This window comes from Panthera uncia, chromosome D1, assembly GCF_023721935.1.
Source record: "Panthera uncia isolate 11264 chromosome D1, Puncia_PCG_1.0, whole genome shotgun sequence".
Taxonomy (NCBI): Eukaryota; Metazoa; Chordata; class Mammalia; order Carnivora; family Felidae; genus Panthera; species Panthera uncia.
In genome coordinates, this window is record NC_064808.1 from 91,886,540 (window position 1) to 91,910,684 (window position 24,145).

General features: G+C 46.3%; 1 protein-coding gene across 3 annotated transcripts in view; it reads right to left on the reverse strand.

Moving 5' to 3' along the window:
- UBASH3B (ubiquitin associated and SH3 domain containing B) overlaps nucleotides 1-24,145 on the reverse strand; it is a 146,839-nt gene that overhangs the window by 12,583 nt on the left and 110,111 nt on the right. For all 3 annotated transcript variants that reach the window (XM_049620749.1, XM_049620741.1, XM_049620759.1), the window contains exons 6-12: nucleotides 18,378-18,586; nucleotides 13,920-14,052; nucleotides 12,489-12,609; nucleotides 11,730-11,852; nucleotides 10,425-10,517; nucleotides 8,686-8,830; nucleotides 1,281-1,387 (exon numbers count right to left, since the gene is read on the reverse strand). In XM_049620749.1, coding sequence (XP_049476706.1) covers nucleotides 1,281-1,387; nucleotides 8,686-8,830; nucleotides 10,425-10,517; nucleotides 11,730-11,852; nucleotides 12,489-12,609; nucleotides 13,920-14,052; nucleotides 18,378-18,586 — 931 coding nt within the window. The remainder of the gene's footprint in view (nucleotides 1-1,280; nucleotides 1,388-8,685; nucleotides 8,831-10,424; nucleotides 10,518-11,729; nucleotides 11,853-12,488; nucleotides 12,610-13,919; nucleotides 14,053-18,377; nucleotides 18,587-24,145) is intronic.

Consider the following 24,145-nt stretch of genomic DNA (forward strand, 5'->3'; position numbering starts at 1 on the left):
GAGGTCCCATATTCCGGTCATCCAGCCTCCTCCAGTGGTAACATCTTGCCTAGCTATGGTACCCGAGCTCAATCAGGATGTGGATGCTGATATAACCTACTTGGTTTGTTTCGACTGCACCAAGTTTATCCAACTATCTCCTGTGTAACTCTTCGTAACCTCCACAATCAAGATACAAATTATTCTGTGTCTGTAGGGCTCTCTGCCATTTCTAATAACAATTCTCAATGTCACCACTATAGAATTGTGTGAGCACTTCATACTTTCTGGCTGATAGAATATGCTGATGAGTATCTTTACAGTGGGTGCATAGGAGTAGTAATGAAGTGAGTGGTTTATCAATTTTTAAAAAATTTTTATTTTTGAGAGAGAGAGAGAGAGAGAGAGACCGAGTGTGAGTGGGGAAGGGACAGAGAGGGAGACACACACACAGAACCTGAAGCAGGCTCCAGGCTCTGAGCTGTCAGCACAGAGCCCGACACCGGGCTCGAGCTCATGAACCGTGAAATCATGACCTGAGCCGAAGTCAGACGCTTAACAGACTGAGCCACCCAGGCGCCCCGAAGATAAGTAACTTAAAAAGGAATGGTAATGCGTATATGCTTTTGTAATCCTTTTTTATCTAAAAATTTAGAGTGAATTGTCTTTTGTATCACTTAATATTTGAGTTCAGTGTTTATAAGATTCAATAGGGAACATACTGGAATCTTCCAGAACACTACTTTTGGTCAGTGCTAGCAGTGACCGTGTATTGGCAAAGGTGTGTTTGTGTGTGGGTGCCTGTGCCCCTGGATCAAATTATAGGCAAAATAGTGTTATGCAGAATTGTAAACTATTTCATACAGTAACTAAGTCTGGTGTATTCCTATGGAATATCTGCCATTTTAGCTATTCAAGAGAGGATATTACAAATTTAACGTGGAAGTATCTACATGAAGGTCTAGAACTACTTTTCTTTCTTATTAAGCAAGTTAGAATACCTTGAATAGCTTATTAACCAGGATGGAGAAATGATCACATATTTAACATTTGTTTATTTTGAGAGAGAGCACAAGTGCGGAAGTGGCAGAGAGAGAGAGAGAGAGAGAGAGAGAGAGAGAGAATCTCAAGCAGGCTCTGCACTGTCAGCACAGAGCCCGACGCGCAGGGCCTGAACTCACAAAACCGTGAGATCGTGACCTGAGCCAAAATCAAGAGTTGGACGCTTAACCAACTGAGCCACCCAGGCGCCCCTAAATGAACATATTTTTAAATATGGAGTCCAAAATAATACCACCTACCTTTACTTTTACATTCACTTATTATTTCTTTTGTTACTTGGAAACTTCTACTAATGTAAGTGTCATAGGATTCTGAAACCACTAATTTGCCGACTGGAATGTGAGGTCTGTAATAGAAAAATGAACAAAGGCAATGAAAACATTTTGATCCCAAGACAAAGCAACTGATATTATTCTAAACTTTTTCTTTCAAGACCTTTCTAGAGTTCCATGTTTCTGTTCACCCATTTCCCTAGAAAGGATGGAGGTATAGGGAAGAGTATTTCCACTACGTAGAAGTGGGATCCAAACGTACACAATGCACAGAAATAAAGGCTGTGCATGTGTGGTGTTAGAGTGACCGGCTGAAAAATGAAACATTTTTCATTTGCAGATATCACTTGCAGGATAACTCATAAGCAGTTTGACTAATCTTACCATCAGTGCTAGGTCACATTGCTAACAGGAAGCAGAGGTTAGATTGATTTCTTTCCTTCCTCCCCTTTCTTTTCTTTCTTTTCTTTCTCTCCTTCCTTCCTTCCCTTCCCTTCCCTTCCAACATGTTAACTGTTCTTTTCTTTTTCTTTCATGTTTTATTTATTTATTTTCTGAGAGAGAAAGAGAATGAGCAGGGGAGGGGCAGAGAGAGGACAGAGACAGAGAATCCCAAGCTGCTTCTTGGCTGTTAGTGCAGAGCCTGAGGCGGGGCTCAAACTCACCAACTGTGAGGTCATTACCTGAGCGGAAACCCAGAGTCGGATGCTTAACCGACTGAGCCACCCAGGCGCCCCCCTCTCTTTCTCTCTTTAGATCACCGGAGATTTCCTAAGCCTCTCTTCTGTATCCTTACCCATGAGAAGCTGTAAGGATAGGTTTTATTTATTTTTACATTGTTTCCAGCTTTATTGGGATATAACTGACACTTACCGTCATGAAAGTTTAAGGTGTAAAAGTGTTGATCGGATACCCTTACATAGTACAAGACGATTTCCACCATAGTGTTGCCTAGCACTTTCGTCACGTCACATGATCAGTTTCCTTTTTGTGGTGAGAACATTTATGTTCGACCATCTTGGCAACTTTCAAGTATGTAATACAATATTATCAACTATAATCCCCACAGTGTGCATTAGATCCCCAGAACTTATCAACTAGAAGTTTGTACACTTTGGCCGACATCTCCCGATCCCTGCCCCCGCTCCAGTTTCTACCACATTCTACTCCTGTTTCTTGGAGTTTGGCTTTTTAGATTCCATAAACGAGTGATATCATGCGCAGATACCTCTTTGAGATCCTGTATTCGTTTCCTTTGAATATTTGCCCAGAAGTGGGATTGCAGGATTCTACGGGAGTTCTATCTTTAATTTTTTAAGGAATCTCCATATTGTTTCCCATAGTGGCTACGCTGACCTACATGTTCACCAACACTCAACAGCTCTTTTCTTTTTGATGACAGCCATTCTGACAGGTGTGAGGTGGTATCTCATTGTGGTTTTAAATTGCATTTCCCTACTGGAGAGTGTTATGCTAAGTGAAATAAGTCATACAGAGAAGGACAGATTCCATATGTTTTCACTCCTATGTGGATCCTGAGAAACTTAACAGAAGACCATGGGGGAGGGGAGGAAAAAAAATGGTTAGGGAGGGAGCCAAAACATAAGAGACTCCTAAAAACTGAGAACAAACTGAGGGTTTATGGGGGGTGGGAGGGAGGGGTGAGTGGGTGATGGGTATTGAGGGCACCTGTTGGGATGAGCACTGGGTGTTGTATGGAAACCAATTTGACAATAAATTTCATAATAAAAAAGCGCATTTCCCTGACCACGTGATATTGAGCATCTTTTCATGTACTTGTTAGCCATTTGTATGTCATTTTTGGAAAAATATTGGTGAAGTTCTTCTGCCCATTTTTAATCAGATTTTTTTTGGTACCAGTTCTTCATATGTTTTAGATATTAACCCCTTATCAGAGATAGGATTTGTACGTATGCTCTCCTATTGTGTAGGTTGCTTTTTCATTTTTTAAATTCTTTTGCTTTGCAGGAGATTCTTAGTTTGATGTAGTCTCACTTATAAATTTTGGCGACTGTTACTTGTGCTTTTCGTGTCCCATCCAGAAAATTGTTGCCAAGAACAATGTCAAGGAGCTTTTTCCCTATGTTTCCTTCTGGAGGTCTTATGGTTTCAGTCATTACGTTTTAAGTCTTTAATCCATTTTGAGTTAATTTTTGTGACTGCTGTATCTGCAGGCTGTTATGCTATTTTCCCAACACCATTTATTGAAGAGACTATCCTTTCCTCACTGAGTATTCTCGGCTCCTTTATCAAATGTTAGTTGAACGTATTGGAGGGTTTATTTCTAGGCTATCAATTCTGTTCCATTGGTCTGTGTCTATTTTCATGCCAGTACCATACTGTTTGGATTACTATAGCTTTGTAGTATAATTTGAAGTCAGCAAGTGTGATGCTTCCAGCTTTGTTGTTTTTTGTTGGGTTTACTTTGGCTATTTACGATCTTTTGTGGTCTCATACAAATTTTAGGATTGTTTTTTCGATTTCTGTGGAAAACACCGTTGGGATTTTGATAGGGATTGCATTTAATCTACAGATGGCTTAGGGTAGAATGGACATTTTAATATTATTAATTCTTCTCATCCATGAATATGGGATATCTTTCTATTTGTGCCCTCAGTTTCTTTCATTAGTCTTGCAGATTTCAGTATACAGATCTTTCACCTCTTTCGTTGAATTGATTTCTAAGTATTTTATGTGTTTGATGCTATTGTGAATGGGATTGCTTTATTTCTCCTTTAGGTGTGTTGTTGTTAGTGCATAGAAACACAAATGATTTCTGTACATTGATTTTGTATCCTGCAACTTTACTGAGTTTGTTGACTAGCTCTGACAGCCTTATGGTAGTCTTTAGGATTTTCTATATATAAAATCATATGATCTGCAAACAAAGACATTTTTACTTCTGTGTTTCCAATTTGGACGCCTTTTATTTCTTTTTCTTACCTGATTGCTTTGGATAGGCTTTTTCAGTACTTTGTTGAATATGAGTGGTAAGAATTGGCCTTGTTCCTGATGTTAGGGGAAAAGCTTTCAGTCTTTCGCCATTGAGTTTGATGTTAGCTGCAGGCTGGTTGTATATGGCCTTTATTATGTGGAGGTGTATTCCTTCTACACCCAATTTGTTGAGCATTTTTATTATGAAGGGATGGTATATTTTGTTAAATGATTTTTCTTCGTGAGGTGAACATACAATTTTACCTTTCATTCTATGTAGCGTATCCTATATGGATGTTTGTATGTTGGACCATCCTAGCATCTGAGGGATAAATCCCACTTGATGACAGTGTATGATCCTTTTAATGTGCTATCGAATTTGGTTTGCTAATATTTTGGTGAGAATTTTTACATCTATCTTTATGAGGAATATTGGTCTGCAGCTCTCTTTTCTTAGTGTCCTTATGTGGCTTTGGTGTTGGGGTAATGCTGGCCTTGTAAAATGAGCTGGGGAGTTGAAAGGATAGGTTTTGCAAGCAGCTATTAGGTCCATTGGGTCTGTGAGCTTATAAAATCTTCACCAGTCTTTTCTTCCTTATTTTGAACACAGACCGTCCACCTGGAACTGGGAAAAGCTCAGGGAACACAGAGACAACGAGGAACCGAGTTTCTGTGCTTGAGGAGCCCTCAGTGTGTGGTCGGGGTGAGCCGGCTGTCGATGTAAATGGTAATTATGATGCATTGTACGAAGCCATATAAGGGGATGATCAATGCAGGGCCCTCCCATCTTGGTGACCCTGCATGTCTTCAATCTCGGCCACTTCTGCCGCTCCCCTCTCCGTTTACTACTTAGGGTTGCTAGCCTAGGAGATGTGTATCTTGTTTTCGAGTACAACTCTGTCATATTTTCTGTCTTATTTTGTCTTTCACTGTTGGTGTTTAGTGGAGGGTTGATGGAGGTGGTAGTGAGTTATCAAAGTGAATTTGCATGGCATCTTGATCAGAATACATTACTGCTACTACTGCAAAGGTTTACTAAAATACTCCCACGTGTCAGGCTCTGTACAAAGTGCCTTACTTGCATTCATCGAGTATAGCCCTCCCAGCGACCCTTTGGCAAATCCCGTTCATGGTTGACCAGACAGGCTCAGAAAGTTTAGAGATGAGTTGCCTATACTTAACATCATTAGCAACTCTTAGGGCCTGGATTTGAACCTGGGTCTGAGATTAATACTGGTAAACTTATCCTCCATTTTGGATGGCTTCTGAAAGTGCCTCCCTTCCCCCACCCCCCGAAGGTTGCCCTTCTGTGCACTTGGGTTTACTGTCCAGAGAGGAAGGATGCTATTCCATTTGAAGGAAACCTGCCCGCATCGAAATCACATTCCCTCAGCAGGCCTACTTCTCCTAGGAAACAACCTTCTGTGTCTCACAATACCCTGGGGATAGGGGGAGACATGAATCACTACTTTTAGGGACGCACCTCATTGTTCCGAGCAAGCTCTTTCTCCCATCATCACCTGTCATCTAGTTCCGTGGTCTCCCGGGAGCCCCAGACAGTGACAAAAGGCCACTTTGTGTGGTCTAGGAAGTCCTTTCCATGGTTGAGATCACATTGTAATGTGGGAGATTTGTGTAAGTAAAGAGCAGGTAGGTGCTGGGATCGAGTTCCTCCTGGCTAATTTCTGCCTTTGTCTGTTCTTGCCTTGAAGTTGAACCCATGAAAGGCTTACCACGTTTGAACTAGTTCTTATGGGGGTAGGACAGAGTCCACGCTTCCTCACCCCTGTCTACAAGCATGCGCCATGCCTCCAGCCACAACCGCAGGACTCGTGGACTCCACTCAGAGTCAGGTAGGCCTCCAACCACCAGCGAGACCTGGAACCCAGGGAACCGGGTACTCTGGTAGCCTTCCTGGAACAGTATTCTTCCCAGTATGCACTCTGTTCCACACTTTGATCTAGGCTATAGGGTGGACTTCTGCCTTGAGCCCCACACCGAAGTATGATTCGTTGCCCCTCTAACACTCCAGACTCATGCCCCATCCACACCGAGTCAGAGCCCTATTCTGAAGCCCTACCCAACTGGTGTATATTTTATTTTTTCTGCCTTGGTCCTTCTGGCCCAGCTCCCTAAGACTGGGGCTGCTTTGTACACCCAGACCCCAGGCTCAGTCTTGGTGCCTGTGGATGATGCTTGGATATTAGTCACCAGACTGGTTTTCCTTAACCTGTTTCTGTCCCACCTCCCTCCTGTTCCAGAGTGACGGGGCTCTTTCTCTTTCAGTGGTGCCTTCTTGACTGATAATACCCTATCCATCCTCGCCCCTCTGCCCACCACATTTATTCAGTCATTTAGGCATCACTATGTGCTTTAAAAGGCCTGCTCACTTGGCATAATTAATTTCGGAGGGAATTTAGAGGCCATGCCTCTCACGTGCTTTATTGTTGACTTTTACAGAGTTAGAGGCTTCATCTCTTTCTCTCCCCCTCATATACAAGAATGATCGGATGGAATTCTGATTTTCTGTAGGGGAAAAGAAAACCTGGAATAAGGACCACGTCCTGGCCCCCAAGATGGTGCGTGGGTCTGCGTGTGCATTGCAAGGCTCAGACAGGGTGATTCTGAAAACGCTGTAAAATCAGCTTGGGAGGAACTGCAGGATGCATTTAAGGGGAAACCCAAGACATAGACTTGCCCCAGGATGGCCTGGGAGGTGCTGCGTGGTGAGTGAGGAAAATCATTTCACCAATGTTGGCAATCACTCACCCTCTTTCCAGCCCGGAGGGATGAGGGCTGTTGGACAATTTATTGCATTTCCCCCAAAGGACAGAAAAACAGTTGCCACAGGGTAGACAGGACAAACTGTCAAGTACAGTTCAGCCTTGAGCAATACAGGTTTGAACTGCATGCGTTCACTCATATGCACGGAATTTTTTTTTTAAATAAATACAGTACTGTCCCTTTATTTTCTTTGATTTTCTTAACATTGTCTTTTGTCTTCCTTAGAACATACAAAATATGTGTTAATTAACTATTTATGTTACCAGTAAGGCTTCCAGTCAACAGTACGGTGTGAGTAGTTGAGTTTTGGGGAAATCAAAGGCTCTACGTGGATTTGACTGTGTGGGGGTCAGCTCCCCCACCCCCTGTGTTGTTTAAGGGTCAACTGCCCATTAGTAGGGGATCTGATGGATTTCATTGTATTTTTGAGGAATGCTAATTCCTTTAAGCAAGTAACGCTTATTAATTAATTTAGGGGGTAACCTGAAGTTTCATTTACAGAAGAGGAAAATGAATATGGAAAAAAGGCATTTTCTCCTATCTTGGCCAGAAGCTCACGTTGCTTCATTTGTGGTTGGGGTAGGTATTTGAAATGAAAGGTCAAGGGACACCACAAGGAGGACATTTCTGCTTCAGTCGGTCACTTGCTTCCAATTCTGCCTTACGAAACATGAACTTAATTCCCCACCACAGTGGTCGTGAATATCCCTTTCTCACGGACATTTTACGAAATGCCTGAGTGGCGTTTTGATAGTTAATTATTTACATGTGGACTATTCGTTTGTGATCAATCTGCAAACACTTCTTTTTACTCCCCGCACAGACTGGTCTAATGGCAAGAAGCAACGGACTAGGAATGGGGAAGATGATAAAGCAGGTTATACAGTTCTTGACATGCAGAAAATGATCAATAGAGGTTAGTTGGTGTCATCGTTGTTAGGTGTGGCCACTTAAACATATGACTTTAGGCAAGCTGCTGGGACTCTCTTATAGATTAGAGTGGCTTGCCTACACTCTGGGGTTCCAGCGATAATAAATGAAGATAAAGACAATGAGAAATGCTTTGAAAAAGGACAATCGAAGGCAAGACCTTGTGATTTCCCTTATCACCCAACAAGCTTCTGGAACCACATCATCACTAGCCGGTGCATAATCCTGGAGTGCAAGTGGTTTTATTATTCCCTGAAAGAGATATAATAAAGTCCGGAAAGTCCAATGTGTGGGGCTTTCCTAAATATAAGGGAACTATATATATATATGTGTATATATAATATATATGTGTATATATATGTAACATATGTAATATATATGTATATATTATATATCATATATGTGTATATATGTGTATATATACATATATATACATGGTGTATATATACATATATATGTATATATATGGTGTATATATATAGATATATATGATATGAACAACATATATATATGTTATATCTATAACCTTAAATATAAGGGGATGCTGGCTTTCTCCAGTTGTGGTTTTTCAAAATCAGAACTTGACTTCCACCACTATGGACAACTGCCCACAGGCTACATCTAGTCCTTCCTCTTCGTGGTTAGCCTGGCATAGAAAAGGGCTTCCGCATCGACTCTGGGAAGTAGCAGCGTGGAGGGTTACCTGTAGGTTGTATCAACACTCAGGTTGGCTGCAGCTAACTCTGATGGAGGTATCCACGCAGGTAAGGTGTTCCCAGCAACCCATTTTGTCCACTCAAATAAGCCAGGCTCTACGCGGATCTTCAAGTGATTTTCTTGTTGTAAACCTTAGAGGTAAAATAAAATGAAGATGAAGACAATACCACTCTGTTCTCAGTGGAGAAGTAAATCAGAGGCCAAGTTGCTATAAAACTTCGGGTAAATCTGTTCTCTTTTACCCGTTGCTCTACACGGCTATAAGAAGGTGGAAAGCATGTGGGTTTGGACAAGGGTTTTTGATTTCCATGTGTGACAGACATTCGAGTTTAATACTCTGGCCACACCAACAGGATGTATGCTGGCTTTAAGTGGTCTCTGACTTAAGGAAAAGAACACAAGTCCTTCCCCCATATAATGTATACACTTCTGTGACTACAATTCCTTTTTCTAAGGTAAGTCCCAAGGTTGCCTTACTAAGGAACTTAAGGGTGGCTCATGGCTTGAGCATCCGACTCTTGATTTTGGCTCAGGTCATGATTCCAGGGTTGTGGGATCGAGCCCTGTGACTAGCCTGCTTAAGATTCTCTCCTTCTCTCTCCCAGACTCTCTCTCTCTCTCAACAACAGACAAAATTTCAGAAAGTCTCTTAGCATCCACTACTCTACAATAGCTTACACTGTATTTGAATATCATGTAAATTACTCATTTTCTCTACCAGAAAATCCAATGTTGAATATTTTCAAGTGCCAGTGCACAAGTCTTGTGTTTTTTCAAAGGGTAATTACCCACAGAGTGGGACTGGTCCCTTTTTAACATTCTTTGTATTGCCTTTTGCAATACAGTTTTTCTGTGCAAATTTAGTACATACAGTATTTTAATACACACATGCATTCTGGTTTACTTAAGGAAGTCTCAAAGATAGTGTAAATTCTTCATTGGCTTGGCTATTTCTGGCTCCTTTGTTTTTTGATATAAGTGAATAGTTCCCCTCTGTTTCTACTACTCTTCCTTCCCATGAAATGAGAATGGAGATCCCTGTAACTCAAGCATCACCAGATTTTCGGGTGAAAGTTGTGTATCTTTATAGCAATGGTACTTTTAAAGTCATCCAATTAACTAAAGAAACAAGGATGATTAAGATTTGTAGACACTTAGGAGCATCGTTGCTACTATAAACAAGAAGCAACCAGAGCAGAGTGGGAGGAAATGATTTCACTGTTTCACTGCAAAAAAGGGATCACTCTGTAGGCTCCAAATTATTGCTAGACAACGATATTCTACAAGGCTACCGTTCATCCAAGAGGGCTTTGCATTTTCAAGAGAAAAATTGCTTATCCTCTCATCTTATTTAGGCCACCAGAGTATGATTTGGGGACTCTTTGCAAAGACCTCTTCCATAGGAATCCTGGCTAAAAATTCCAAAAATTTTTAAGTTTTTATTTTCTTTGAGAGGAAAAGTACAAGTGAGAGAGAGGCAGAGAGCGAGAGGCACCGAATCCGAAGCAGGCTCTGAGCTGTCAGCACAGGGCTCGAACCCACAAACTGGGAGATCATGGCCTGAGCCGAAGTCAGATGCTTAACCGACTGAGCCACCCAGGCACCCCTAAAAATTCCCATTGTGAAGCTCTCAATCGGCTCACGTCCCACGAGTCCAGGGTAATTTGGGTGTAGGGCTGCCTAGAGGCAGAAGGGTGGAGTTAGTCGACCTTTGTCGAGTCTAACCTTTCAAGATGTTGTACGCAGTCTGAACACAACGCAGAGATGGGGAGCAGTAGACGTGGTCGATAATGGTGTTGCTCTCTAATAAGGCTTCACCTGCAAAGGAAGGCAGACCGTTTGCTGGATTCACTCAGCCTCAGCTGGACCTCCGTGTGGGAGGGGGTGGCGGGCAGAGCCTGCGAACCCCTTTTTCAGCGGGGGCTCACACAGAGCCGGCAGTATCGGCCTCGTTTCTGGCCCATCCCCTCATCTGTGTTCCCATGAAAGAGCCCCAGTGGAAGACCCCCCCCACCTCGTCTTTTTCTCTCCTTCTCTCTGGTGCTAACGAGCAGCAACGACAGTGCTCTGATTTGCCACTTGTGATATAAGCGAGATGGTTTCTATTGTGACCGTTAGGTCTTGTTTTACACTTAATCCCGTGCTGAACAAGGTCTCAACCTGTCATAGTCTTATTAGAGGACAGAGGTAGATCCCAACACCTGCTACTTCCACACTTCCTCACAGAATACACTTCTTTTCTCTACTGGATAAAGTCTAGATGCCTTAATATGGGGGGCAAGGTCTTCCGTAAACGTGTCTTTATCCGCGTCACCAACCTTCTCTCCTGTGCGGCTCACGAGCCATGTTCTAGAAAATGAGAGCTTTTTCCTAAGTATTTTCGATATTATTTCTCACCTCTCGGGAACACACTTCCCACCTTCCCGCTCTTTCTCTACCCAGCTGACTTCCCTTCTCTTTGTGTGTGTGTGTGTGTGTGTGTGTGTGTGTGTGTTTTAATGCTCCCATATTACTCTGTACACAGTTCTATTCCTGAGGGTACCAGACTGTACAAGTTTGTTTCCCTGAGGGCGGGGACTCTGCTTGCATCCCTGGCACCTAGCAAAGGACCTCGCCCAAAGTGATCAGTGAATATGTTAAATGATCGAACAGGAGAAGGCTGCTGTCTCTGCCTGGCAGGTATGGAACAGACCTGCAAAGAACGGACCATCTTCAAAGGATCAGTTGGCCTGTCTACATCCAGCCACTCCAGGACTCTCCTCCCCTGCGCAGTAGACGCTGACCTTGCCCCATCACCGGGCCACACAGCCCTCAAGGGGTCACACCTGCTTCACTTTGGTAAACCGGCCTAGCGCCCAGCACAGTGTCCTGAACTTAATGGTTATGTAATAAATCCCTTTTGAATTGGAGAAATACACTACTTGTAGGAAAGCTGGAGGAAGCCCTGGGAAGTGTCCTGGCCTGCCCGCTGGAACCAGTCTTTGGAAGGAGCAGCCAGGAGAGGCTGTGCAATCACCCCAGGACACTCACCCACCAGTCTTGCTTGCATGCATCCAAACACGGTGATCGGAGCATCTTTCTCATAGTCCCGGAAACCACCACTCCGCTGAGGTAAGCTATGAGGCATGTTCAGGTTGGTGCGTATGTAGCGGCCTGGAAAAAAAAAGAAAAAAATCAGACAAAAGACGACTTTCTGTTTTCCTCAGGACTTCTGTTGCTGATCCCGACAGCCCTCCACTTCCATTCCTTGTTTGGCCAAAGACACCAAATTGAACTTTCTAGAAACTGTTGAGGCTGACGCTTTTTCTGTGGTAGAGTCTTGGAATCCACCCCTCCGTTCTACTGACAGAAAACTACCTCTTGCCACGTCTGTGTGAAAGTAACAACCATGCACTGTAAGGCAGGAGAATTCTGTGCTACGCCGGCCTCTTTCTCTTAGACATGTCACTCAAAGGGAACTGGAACCAAAATGAGCCAGGGTGATTTAATGGAGGGAATTCTGGCCACAGAATCAGGACACCCGTCTCTGCCTCCGCCAAATGACCACGGGTGAGACATTGGTTTCTTTGGTCCCTGGTGTCCCAGTTTATGGAATAGGGGACAAGAACACTTACCTCTTCGCTAACACTCAAGACAATCGGGAAGGACTTAGATTGTAACACATTCTAGGCCTTTCCTATATAGCACGGGAACCAGGAAGGACTCGCGTCTAGACGAATGTAGCTTGACTGTGCCCCCTAGAGGCCACAAAGGGTACGGCGATGCTAAGCAGGCCAACGCAGCACTCACCTTTGGCATCGAAGCACTGGGATAGCCAGTATTTCCCAAACACAACATCCATCCTCTCACCGTGCCGACACACAAAGAGGCATCTCTTCTGAGGGCCAGGCTGGCTATTGACCCTCAGGGGCTGCAGAGCAAGAAAGGCCATTAGTGGGGGGGGGGGGGAGCACAGAAGAAAACGGACATGTCCTGGAGCCAGGTGCCAGATGAGCAGAACTGAGCTCTAGGACAAGGGCCCCGCAACGATCTCGGATTAACGTTGGCAGGTCTGTAACACAGTGGGGGCAGGAAGACGCCTCCTACGGACCTCACAAGTTAGTTTGAGGCTCAGATGAGACGAATGGCACGCGTTCTGCAAAATCAGAAGGGCTGTGAAAATTGCCTCACCGTTGCGGTTGCCGTGTGGGACCAGCATTTGGCCGGTAGAGGAACGGGCAGACCGCTTGGGCTACCGCTCAGAGGCACATCCAGCCAGTACATGCCTCTAGTCATCTAGCCCCCCCTCTACAGGGATACTTCATCAACTTCAGAGGGCGAGGACTGTTAATCACAACAGTGCTTGCCTCCCCTCTAACACACGGTGGGTAGACCGAATGGACAGTCTCCTCCAGCAACGAGGTTCTTCTCTGGCTATTCTAATCGTACTTTTGGCTCTCTTGTCTGGCTACACGCGCGTTGGTGTTCCCGGAAATGGTTCAGGGAGGTCAGCGGTGACAAAATAGGCCAGTCTAGTCAAAGGCGTGTCCAAATGACCTTGGGTTCTGGAAGTGCTGGGTGGATCCTTCCACATGTTTCTATATTCCTTCCTTCTGATGGTCAGCTATTCCCCGTTTGCTTCGTGTGGTCACCTTCATGTGGGCTGGCGCTTTACACGTGCTGCCCGTTGGTTGCCCTGACAGGGTTAATAGGTGGGATAATGGCATGATCTTTCCTGTTTCTTCTCCTGCTCGTCCCTAATTCAGGCCCTGGGCTCCAGCCAATGTGATCTAGTCTCTTGATCCTCCACTTGCCTTTGCCTCTCTTGTTCCAAACGATCCCCACCCCCACATTCTCCATTTTGCAACGTTTCTGGCATCTGTTGAGCACTCAGACATACATACAGGTGCCAGGCACTGTGCCGAGGGCCTTATTTTCTTTTTAATCTCACGATGGCCTATGAAACAGAACTATTATGACTTTACAGGTAACATGTCCTTCCCTCTGCAGAACCTCTTCCTCTGCCAGCCTAGACCCAGATGCCGCTAGGTGCGATCAGTACCACCCACCCGACTCTCCCTGGCCTTAAATTCTGTGTGTCTTTTATAAAATTGTGCGTCGTCGCCCCCAAGAGACCTAGGACCCTTGGGGGCACCGAGGGCAAGCCCTCACACTCAGCAAAGACGTGCTCAGTGAATCCTCAAGTAGAGTCGAGGAAGCGGCCCCAACGGTCAGCCTTACCTGCGTGGGCTGGCAGATGATGGTCAGGGGAGCCGTCTCCCCCAGGCCCTGGTCCTCATACTGCCGCCTGTCCACCACACCATCACCAAATGAGAGGGCGTTAGAAGACGCCGTGTTCAGGATGGAGTGAGAACTGTAGGGGAAGAGGAGGACGCCGTTAACTGTTTGGGCCAGGAGTCATTAGCACGTCACCCTCGGGCTCAAGGGGAGCGTGGGAATTCGCGGGAAACACGCCCAGGGCGACGGGTGGGAAAGCCGAGGAGGCGACACCCCCTTTCGGGAGGGGAACAGCTTGTTCTCTACTTAGGTCTCGCAGTGGCTAAACTAGGGGAAGATGGATTTCTGTGCTTGGAACAGATGTGCTCATCTCTCTGGGTAGGGATGGGGCCCTGATCTCGTGCCAACCAGGATACCACCGCCGCGGCTGGCGCCGAAGGCAAGTTAAAGAATAATGAGTTTTCAATTCGGTGCCATTGTTTCCAGCTATTTTTCTGGCTCCAAAGAAGAAAACAATTCCTGTTGCCTTTAATCTTTTCCATGGCGATTTCCATCCGAACTGACAAACGGGAGGGAGGATTTGTACTGGTCTCCACCAGTGTGCCTGTGGCTCTTAATGGATGGAGGAAACCCGATGGCCATTATCCTCTCTCTTCCACCTTCTTCGGTGGCCCCACCCCTCTCGCCAACTCAGTAACACCTCCAACAAGATGATTAAACACAGAATTCTCTCGGAGGAAGCCGTTCTCGCCAGATGTATGGAGCCGTGGGCCAAGAGCTCTCATTTCTGGGTGTTACGCCGTAGCTACAGAAGCCCCAAAGAGGCCTCGCTGACAGCGAGGCAGCAAATTATGCCACGTTTGAGTTATTGTGATTAGTAAGTCCTCCAAAAGGCTTTATCTAATAAACACTGCAATTCAACTACGGTCGCAAGGCGAATGCAGTGAACATCTCTTTCTGCCTCACTGAGCCGGTGTTCAAGGGAGAGCATTTGCATTTGAGATTTCTCGCTTCTTTGCAGCCAGGGTAGCCGTATGTTTCAATCTGCTCAAACCAGAGTCCTGGTCTGTACCTGTTGACCTACTCTGTTCAGGAATATTTCATTTTAACACAGCAGTATTCTTCGAATTTCATTTTGGAAAAGCCCTTGTTATAGTCAGCGATATAACAAAGCTAACTGGCTGTTAGGAAAACAGTTTTTTTTTTTTTTTAAGGCTCTGCTTTTAAAAATTTTACGACCCCCTCCCATCCCTTTTTTTTTTTTTTTACTGTAAATAGACTCCTCCTACTTACAAAGGCTTCAGAAGCCTCACACCCTGCAAAAGTGGCCTTTCAGCCCTAGTGCATATCAGAATCGTCAGGAGAGCTTTAAAAAAAATACACGGCTGGGCCCGACTTGTCACAGATTGTGATTCAGCAGATCTGGGTGAGGGGGGAAGGTGGGGGGGTGGCGGGAAGCTGTCATCTAACAAAGCTGTATCAGCAAGTGTGATGTGCAGCCTGAGAGACCAACTGGAAAAATGAAGCAACTGTAGACCAAGAAAATCTAGTGCCATTCACAGTCGGAGAGACAGGCTGTTCTCCTTTGCACACATCACAGTTAAAGAAAATTTGGTTTCGCTGTCTGATTCATCAAAGCTTCGGGGCCTGAAGTGTCTGGATAGACAGAATCGGCTTGACGTCCTGCTTGTACACGTCCCTTAATTTCTTTATTACAGCTGTGAAGACACTGGCAGAGTCCCTCCTCTCTCTCTCTCTCTGTCCTTCAGCTCGGTTGGCAAGGAGAATGCCAACCTTCTTCTCAACTGTCACTGTAATCAAAGGACCGGACTCATTTTGAGACAGTCTGGTGCTGTCACTTCCATTAAGACAATAGTCAGATGCTTTGTGCTGAGAGATTGCGTAGGGAGGAAGCTGAGCCTGATACCCAGGACATCTTCTCAAGGACCAGGGCCGGGTGCTGGCACTTTCCCAGACACAGCAGTCCTGTGCGTAAGCCCGGAAGGACCGGCCAGCCCCCACCCATAATTCAAAGGACACAGTGGGGCTTCACCAACTGACAAGTATTGAGAGACACTCAGAACCAGGCGAGATGCCCTAATCAGGGTGGCAGGAGAAGATTTCTTCAGGGGCCACCCGGGTGGCTCAGTCAGTCGAGCGGCTGACTTCCGCTCGGGTCATGATCTCACGGTTTGGGAGTTCGAGCCCCACATCGGGCTCGCTGTCAGCGCAGAGCCTGCTTCAGAGCCTCTGTCTTCCTCTCTCTCTCTCTCTCTGCCCCTCTCCTGCTCACACTTTCTCTCTCAAAAATAAACGTTAAAAAATAGATAAAAAATACTTTCTTATGAGTGACTTAGAACTGAGAAGAACCGGGCAGAAAGGGCGATGAAAGGTCACTCCTTGTGGCCTGAGTCCCCTCTGCGACCTGCCATCGGGTCAGCCAGGTCACTGAAGGAGCATCTCCTGTGGCTGTACCTCCTCAAGGCTAACTTTAGTTAGGGGAGAGAGAAGATCCGTCTTATCAGGAGCCTCCTTACATCATTTCTGCTTCTGGAGTTAAATAGGAAAGTACAGTTCTTCTATAGGATCACCTCGGGAAGAGACATTTGATTGGACAAGCATGTAAGAGAGGACTGGAAAACACAAGGTAGAAAAATCAGAAAGCTAACAGCTTTTTAGGTTCAGTGCTATTACGGGTGTGGCACTTATCCGTGTAAAGCTAAGTCCTTCACTGTGGTCTTTATAACGCTCCTGTGAGGTAAATGCAATTATCCTCCCCACCTTGTAGAGTAACAGACGGGGGCTCAGAGAGGTGACGTAACTTGGCCAAGGTCACACAGCTTTTAAGTGGGAGTGTTAAGATTTGAACCCAAGACTAGCGGCATAAAAACTCAAATTCTTGATTACGGGGTCCTAACACCTAACACTAGCCTTTCCCCACTCTCAGCAGCACTGGCTGCGGAAGCTGACAGTTTCATTTCAGATACGGTTCCAGGGCAGTATCGTCGGTAGGGACCTCGCCAGAGAAAAGGAGGTGGCACGCAAACGTCCCTGTGGTCCATGGACCCATGTTTCCGCCTGAGCTCTAATTTGGACAGCAGTGGGTCTGGAAACAGTGCTCTGGAATGGGTCAGCAGGCCTTCTCCCACCTACTCTGCTCCAACTTCTAGCCCGACGTTTTTTTTTTAAAAAAAAAAAGGTCTGAGAGCTGTGCATCATATCATCTTAGTGTTCAGTGTATCCACGGATAATATGCTTCACTTGTTTTTCTAAGGCATAAAACGGTGACTTTGGAAACACAAAGTAGATGTTCAGAAGCCTTTCTGAGAACGCAAATGTTTGGGGAACACGAGGCAGCTTTGACCTTCCGACTGTGCCCTGAAAAGCTGGATGTTCCCGGGCGGGGGGTGGACCAAAAGGAAGCGGAAGGAATTGCTGGGTAGGGGGTTGTTAAGGAGGAAGGTGTTCTCTCCCATCTTTGGGTTTGTGGTTTGCCTGCTTGCTGCTGACTGGGGGGGGAGAGAACCTTTTCTTTTCTCCCTCCGGGCAACGCGCTCCCTGAAAGTGCCCCTCTCGCCTTCTCTTCCATGGCGGTAATAACAATGTTAGACGCACCACGCAGCTGGTGCTCAGAGCTTCCGGCTCTCAGCCACGTTGGCACAGAGCAAGAACAAGAGAGAGGAAAAACAAACCAGCATGCGCACCCTGGCGAGACGCCTGCATGTGCTAGGGAAGGGCTGGCTGGCTGGCTTTCAGCGTCTCCGATTAAGAAAGAGAAGGTGCCTCCTGTGCCCGTTGCATCTGCCGAGGCAAAGCTGGCCCTACAGCACGGGCCACGCTGACCGTGCGACCAGTTTGGTTTGGGGGCAAACCGGTCGTGAGGGATGGGTGGAAAGTTCCCACTCTAGAGGACACTAGGGGCACCGCGTGTCTTTTTACGGTTCTGGCAGTTGCCCATTTCTTTAGACGCTCTCTCTCTCTAGGTGCTTATGCGCCAGAGACTCGCTCGAGGCCACCTAGCAAGCGAGGGGCAGTTAGGTCTCCTGACCCTTGCAAAGCCTTCCACTGCCGGTCTGGCTGGCTTATACCTGCCCAGCGGTTCTGGGGAGTCAGACCACTCTTGAGCAACGGCCCAGGACAGAGCGGACAGGAGCCCCAAAAGCACTGGGATGACCCACGCTTCACAGCCAGAGAGATGGACCCCCGCGCGCGCCCCCCTCCCGAACCCCCCCAAGCTGCCTCAGTTGAGTCTCCGATCAGGAACTCCGTTCCATCAAATGGGGCAGGCAGCGAGAAGCGGAGCGGACCCATCCCTCATTTTCCCATGCCCCAGGTCAGCCCTTCCCTGAGCGTCCTGAACCAACAGCTTTCCTCCCATCCCCTGAGCCCGTTTCCCCACCACCTGCCCACAGCCCGTGGTGGTCTCCCAAAGCAGCAGGTGAAGAACGTGAGTCTGCTTACCCGTGAAATATCCAGGTGCTGCATTCGTCGGCCTTGGTGATGTAATTCTCCGGCAACAGTCCGGAGCAGCCCGTGGTTAAGGACGTGCCGTAGATCCAGCCCTCGCTGGTGCTGGTCTGCTCCATCGGAGACATGAAGACGAAATCCCCCGGGACCAGCTCTAGCTCGTCGTCATTCTGTGGGGTGTACGGGTAGATCACCTGGAGCGTCTGAGAGAGGGGGAGAGGGAGGAGTGAGGCCCAGTCTGCGCGCCCCCGGGGCACGTCTGCGTGTCCCGCTTCCAGATGCGGACGCTGCAGGTGCCCCTGGGGTCTGCAGGCTCTGAGTAGATTTGCACTCCGATCCGAAAGCATGTCTCCCCCACCCCCCCAGGGTATTGTAGATGTGTGCCTGGTCCTGCTGGATGGTTCCAGACTTCCCTTCGGGCAGGCCTTTCTTCCTGTCAGGATTCAGTTTTCAGAAATTTATTTTCAGAAATTTATCTGAAAGCCCGTAGACACTCTATTAAGCTGCTATACAAATGGGGTTGGGCCTATCTCCCCTTCTCCGTCTGCGGTAGGCACCCTAATAGACACCTGAAACCCCACTCATGGAAAGCCAGTCTTCCGTATGGGGGTACAGACGGTCTGGGTGCAGACACTCTCCTGTAGGAAGGCTTTGGGACCGACGCATTTCCCCTTATAAGTCACTCTGGGGCTTAAACAAGGCAGTCTCTGCCTTCAAGGAGCTTTCTTTAAACCTACATTAAAAAAAAAATTTTTTTTTTTTTAATGTCTATTTTTGAGGGGGAGGGGAAGGGGCAGAGAGGCAGAGGGAGACACAGACTCCGAAAGCAGGCTCCAGGCTCCCAGCAGTCGGCACAGAGCCCGACGCGGGGCTCGAACTCCCAAACCATGAGATCATGACTTGAGCCGAAGTCCGATGTTTAACCAACTGAGCCACCCAGGCGCCCCTAAACCTACATTTTCGACAAAGACCTTGAAAGAAAAATATCTTTCACAGCCATCAGCGTATACAGTACGTCCGTGTAACCAGCTTTCACCGGCAACCAGATGGAAACCACGTGTTTCTTCTCTGGGCTCATAAAGAGCCTTCAGAGCCAACCAGAGCCCATACTGCTTGGCTGACGTACTTGATGTTTTGTGTCCTTTCCCGGTAGACACAAACAGCATGGGCACGAAGATATTTTGGAAAAACATCTTCCTGATTTCTCATTAACAGCAAGGGTCCTCAATTGTAAGGAAGACATTTCTATCCTATTTATCTCACATGGGACACTGAGACGGAGATACTTTAACCGACTTTCCTGAAGCTCCAAAGTCATTACTGGCAGGCTAACCATTCTGCTTCCACCTTCAGGCTGTTAACTTGGGCCTCTGTTTTCTCATTGGTAACCTAATGCCTGGATTATAACAGTTAATGAGACAATCTAAGGAAACTCTTTAGGACGGAGCCTGTATCCAGAAGGCACATCATTATGTCTATCGAACCAGGACACCTAATCTCCCTTCTCGCCTGACCCCCCGGACTGTGTGCTCGTGAGCTAATCAGCTCTCCGTGTGTCTGTCAAGGTGACACATCGGAACATGTTTCATGGAACTTCCTTCTGGAAGTCTCTAAGGAAAGGCACTGGCAAAAAGGTGATTTTTTTTTTTTTCCTCAGAGAATGCAAATAAAAATGCACAGGACTCCATGGTACTGCTGGATTCTGATTTTCCTTTTGCTTGGGGCCCCCGTTTCTTTCCCTATTTCTTTTCCAGTATCTTTCAGCTCCAGATCGTTGCCCCTGGTGGCCTCCTGCTCCTTCCCCTGTCCTCTGCCACGTTCGTGCTCAAACCACCATTTCCAAACTAGCCAGGGAGGTTGTTTCTGCTTCGTTGTGAAAACAGCTTGCTGCAAGAAAAGAAAAACTCTTAAGCTAGGTATGCGATGATCCACCAAAAGGAACACTCCTTTTCCCGGAACAGGGTGGAGAGAGGCACCGAGTCATGGGGGAGCAAGTCGAAACTTCTGTCTCTTAGATCCTCAAGCATAGCACAGTTTTGACTAATTAATTATGCCTTTGGCCCAGAAGTGTCTTTCCTTCGAGAAACTCAAAGTGACTTCAGAACACTCGTTCCCCCTATCACTTGGCGGGGGCAGGGTGAGTATTCTGTCTCCAGGTTACCTCCAGGGAAATCGAGGCACAGCAAAGGAGCACAGGAGACCTTGTGTCCTGGGCACCGGGTAGTTAGGCGACAAGGAGCTTCGATTTATTGAATAAGCAATACGATAATTAAGATGTTGCAGCAAATCTAAAATTATAACTCGTGCCCATGTCCCCACAGCCCATTCAAAAGCTCGTGCAAAAAGCCTACGTTTGAGAGATACCAGGAGACATGCCTAGTTTTGCACTACATTATACTTACTCTTTTTCTTTTTTAAAGTTTTTTTTTTTTTTTAAGTTTGTTTTGAGAGAGACACAGCACGAGCGGGGGAGGAGCAGAGAGAGAGAATCCCAGGCAGGCTCTGTGCCATCAGCGCAGAGCCCGACGCAGGGCTCGAACCCACGAACCGTGAGATCAAGACCTGAGCCGAAGCCAAGAGTTGGACGCTTAACCGAACAAGCCACCCGGGCGCCCCTATACTCTTTTAGGTTTACCACTGACCTGGAAGAATTGTTGGGTCTATCTCGAGTTTGTTCCTCCCCTCGTGCAGGGCAGCTGCAACCCTACGTGAGGTAGGAGCCTAACATCCTTGCCTTTGAAGCTCTTTATGCTCCTACCACAGCAGGAGCTGCAACACTTCTGTCTTGCACCCACCCGGGGCTATATATTACGGCCCTTCTATAATCTTCTTTTGTAGCCTGCACGACAGCAACAGTCCAGCAAAATACTGTTGCCGTCGTCTGCAGGAGACAACGTAGGATGGGAGCGTTCTAGAAGCTGTGAAAGTGAACCTAACAACTGCTGAAGGGATGGAGCCAGGATCTGGAGCCACGTGTGCTTTTTTGTCCTTCCTCAGATTTCTGTCGCTTGGCATATAAACCGGGCACGGCCCAACGCAGTCCCTAACACGGAAAACGACGCGAAGCACAGACAGGCATTTGCAGGTCGGAATCAAAGGGAGAACCAGCAGAGGGAGGAGACCTAGGAGTTCTCCCAAGCATGGCTTGCTGAGTGCTCTTGTCCAAACCACTTTCCTTCACTAGACATCTGTTGCCTCAGTGGAACCGTGAACGGTCCTGGGGACAGAAGGCAGGCAAGAAAAGGTATGCGGGGGGTGGCTCAGGGAAAGCCAAAGACCTCAGAGAGAGAGAGAGAGCGCTGTATCAGAAGGAACAGTAATAAATGAGCTTTTACAAATAAGAGAGAAAAGCGGCCAAGTTATTTTTAGAAAATAATTCGTGTGGGCGCTTGCTGCCTCCTTCCCTCCGTGCCAAGTGCGCAGAATGTGGGTCAGGCAGAAAAGCAATTACCCTTTGATTTAACTGGAGGGCAGTGTTGATTAGAAGATATTCCTGGTAAAATTCCATTGCCACCTTCCCTCTCTGAGAAAGGTGACTTCTCACAGCCCATCTGCATGCAACCCTTGACTTCCTTTTTCTTTGTCCTTGTGAGGAGTCTGGTCAGCCACACCTCTCCCGTTATATTTAGGGCTCATCCTGAGCAATTCCAGGAGATGTCAGAATTCTTAAGCAAGATCAAGCCCCGTCTCCTTGGTGTGTCTTTCCAGAAACTTCCATCAAATGACTTGGAAGGAGGGCAGGACATTCTCGTCAGCGGGGTCAAAGCTGCATGTCCCTGACGCTCGCAGGCTCCGCGCCCTGGCCCGGACCCCTGGTTCATGGGTCAGCTCTTCTCAACATTCCAAGACAGTGGCTAGATCAGCTGGTCTAGACCCTGAGATTTCATTCAACCGTGTTTCACGTTTTACAAAAGGGTAGGAGGGTGGTTCAGTCAGCTGAGCGGCCGACTCTTGATTTTGGCTCAGGTCATGATTTCACGGTCGTGGGATCGAGCCCCACGTTGGGCTTCTCTCTCCCTCTGCGCCCCCTCCCCGCTCACACATGTGCGCTCTCTTTCAAAACAAATGAACTTAAAAAAAAAAGTCAACAGAGATATTAAGAGGCTAGATAAACTGCCAAAAATATCAGCCCTTTTACTGTTGAAAAACTGGAAGCAAATTCGGTTTCATAAATGTATTTACACTAGATGACAAGTTTCTCATTAAACTGTGTGGTCTTTTTTTTTTTTTTTTTTTTTTTTTTTTTTTTTTTTGGGCTGCTTGTTTTTTTTTGTTTGAATCCCTGGGTTCTGGCTTCAGCTCTGGTCCTAAATTGCTAATTAGCTATGGACCAGTCACTTGCCACTCTCTTTGTCTCAGCTTTTCCTTAAAACAAAGGGCAATATTACTCTTCAGAGTAGCATAGGCTTGTCTTGGAAATCACTATCGATTCCCTCAAAAGAAGGATGCTAGGATTATGCCAACCTTCCCACATGCGCTGGGAATCAGTGGTCCCACTCAGGCCTCCCAGGGGATGCACGTAATTGTCACAACATGTCTCCTCTGTTTTTTATTTCATGTATCTGCTCTCTCTCCCCTGCTGGACTCAAACTCCTTGAGGACAGGACCACATTTAAAAATTCTAGTATATTTCTGGGAATGCAAGCTGGTGCAGCCACTCTGGAAAACAGTATGGAGGTTCCTCAAAAAACTAAACATAGAACTACCCTACGACCCAGCAATTGCACTACTAGGCATTTATCCATGGGATACAGGTGTGCTGTTTTGAAGGGACACATGCACCCCCGTGTTTATAGCAGCACTATCAACAACGGCCAAAGTATGGAAAGAGCCCAAATGTCCATCGATGGATGAATGGATAAAGAAGATGTGGGCTATATACACAATGGAGTATTACTCGGCAATCCAAAAGAATGAAATCTTGCCATTTGCAACTACGTGGATGGAACTGGAGGGTATTATGCTAAGCGAAATTAGAGAAAGACAAAAATCCTATGACTTCACTCATATGAGGACTTTAAGAGACAAAACAGATGAACACAAGGGAAGGGAAACAAAAGTAATATAAAAACAGGGAGGGGGACAAAACAGAAGAGACTCATAAATATGGAGAACAAACTGAGGGTTACGGGAGGGGTTGTGGGAGGGGGGGTGGGCTAAAAGGGTAAGAGGCACTAAGGAATCTACTCCTGAAATCACTGTTGCACTATGTGCTAATTTGGATGTAAATTCAAAAAAATAAAATTAATAAAAAATAAAATTCTAGTATGTTCCATGGTAACTTACATGCCATAGATACTTAGCAAGTATCTGTTAATTATGTGTTCAGATATATATACATATATATACGTATATATATATATATATACATATATATACGTATATATATGTACATATATATATATATATATACGTATATATATATATTTGTATTTCTGTGTCCTCCTTACCTAAGATCTGGATGAGGTCTTCTATTAACTCCGTGAATTTATAGAATTAAAATCTTTTCCAACATACTTTTTCTATTCTCCCTTTTCACTTCTGTATCATTCCAGTAATGAGTGGAATGGCAGGGCAGACAGGACAATGGGGCTATTACACAGATGAGTCACTTGGGACCCGGGGAGGAGGGCTGCAAGCTCAGAACTTCCCAAGGAAGCAGGCCGAGCCCGGAGGAAATTGTGGTCCGGTGCTCACTCCGCTGCTTTCCTTTGGTCCCCATCTCCCTGTAGCAGGGAGCTGCCCGTGCTCCCGGGTTCTGG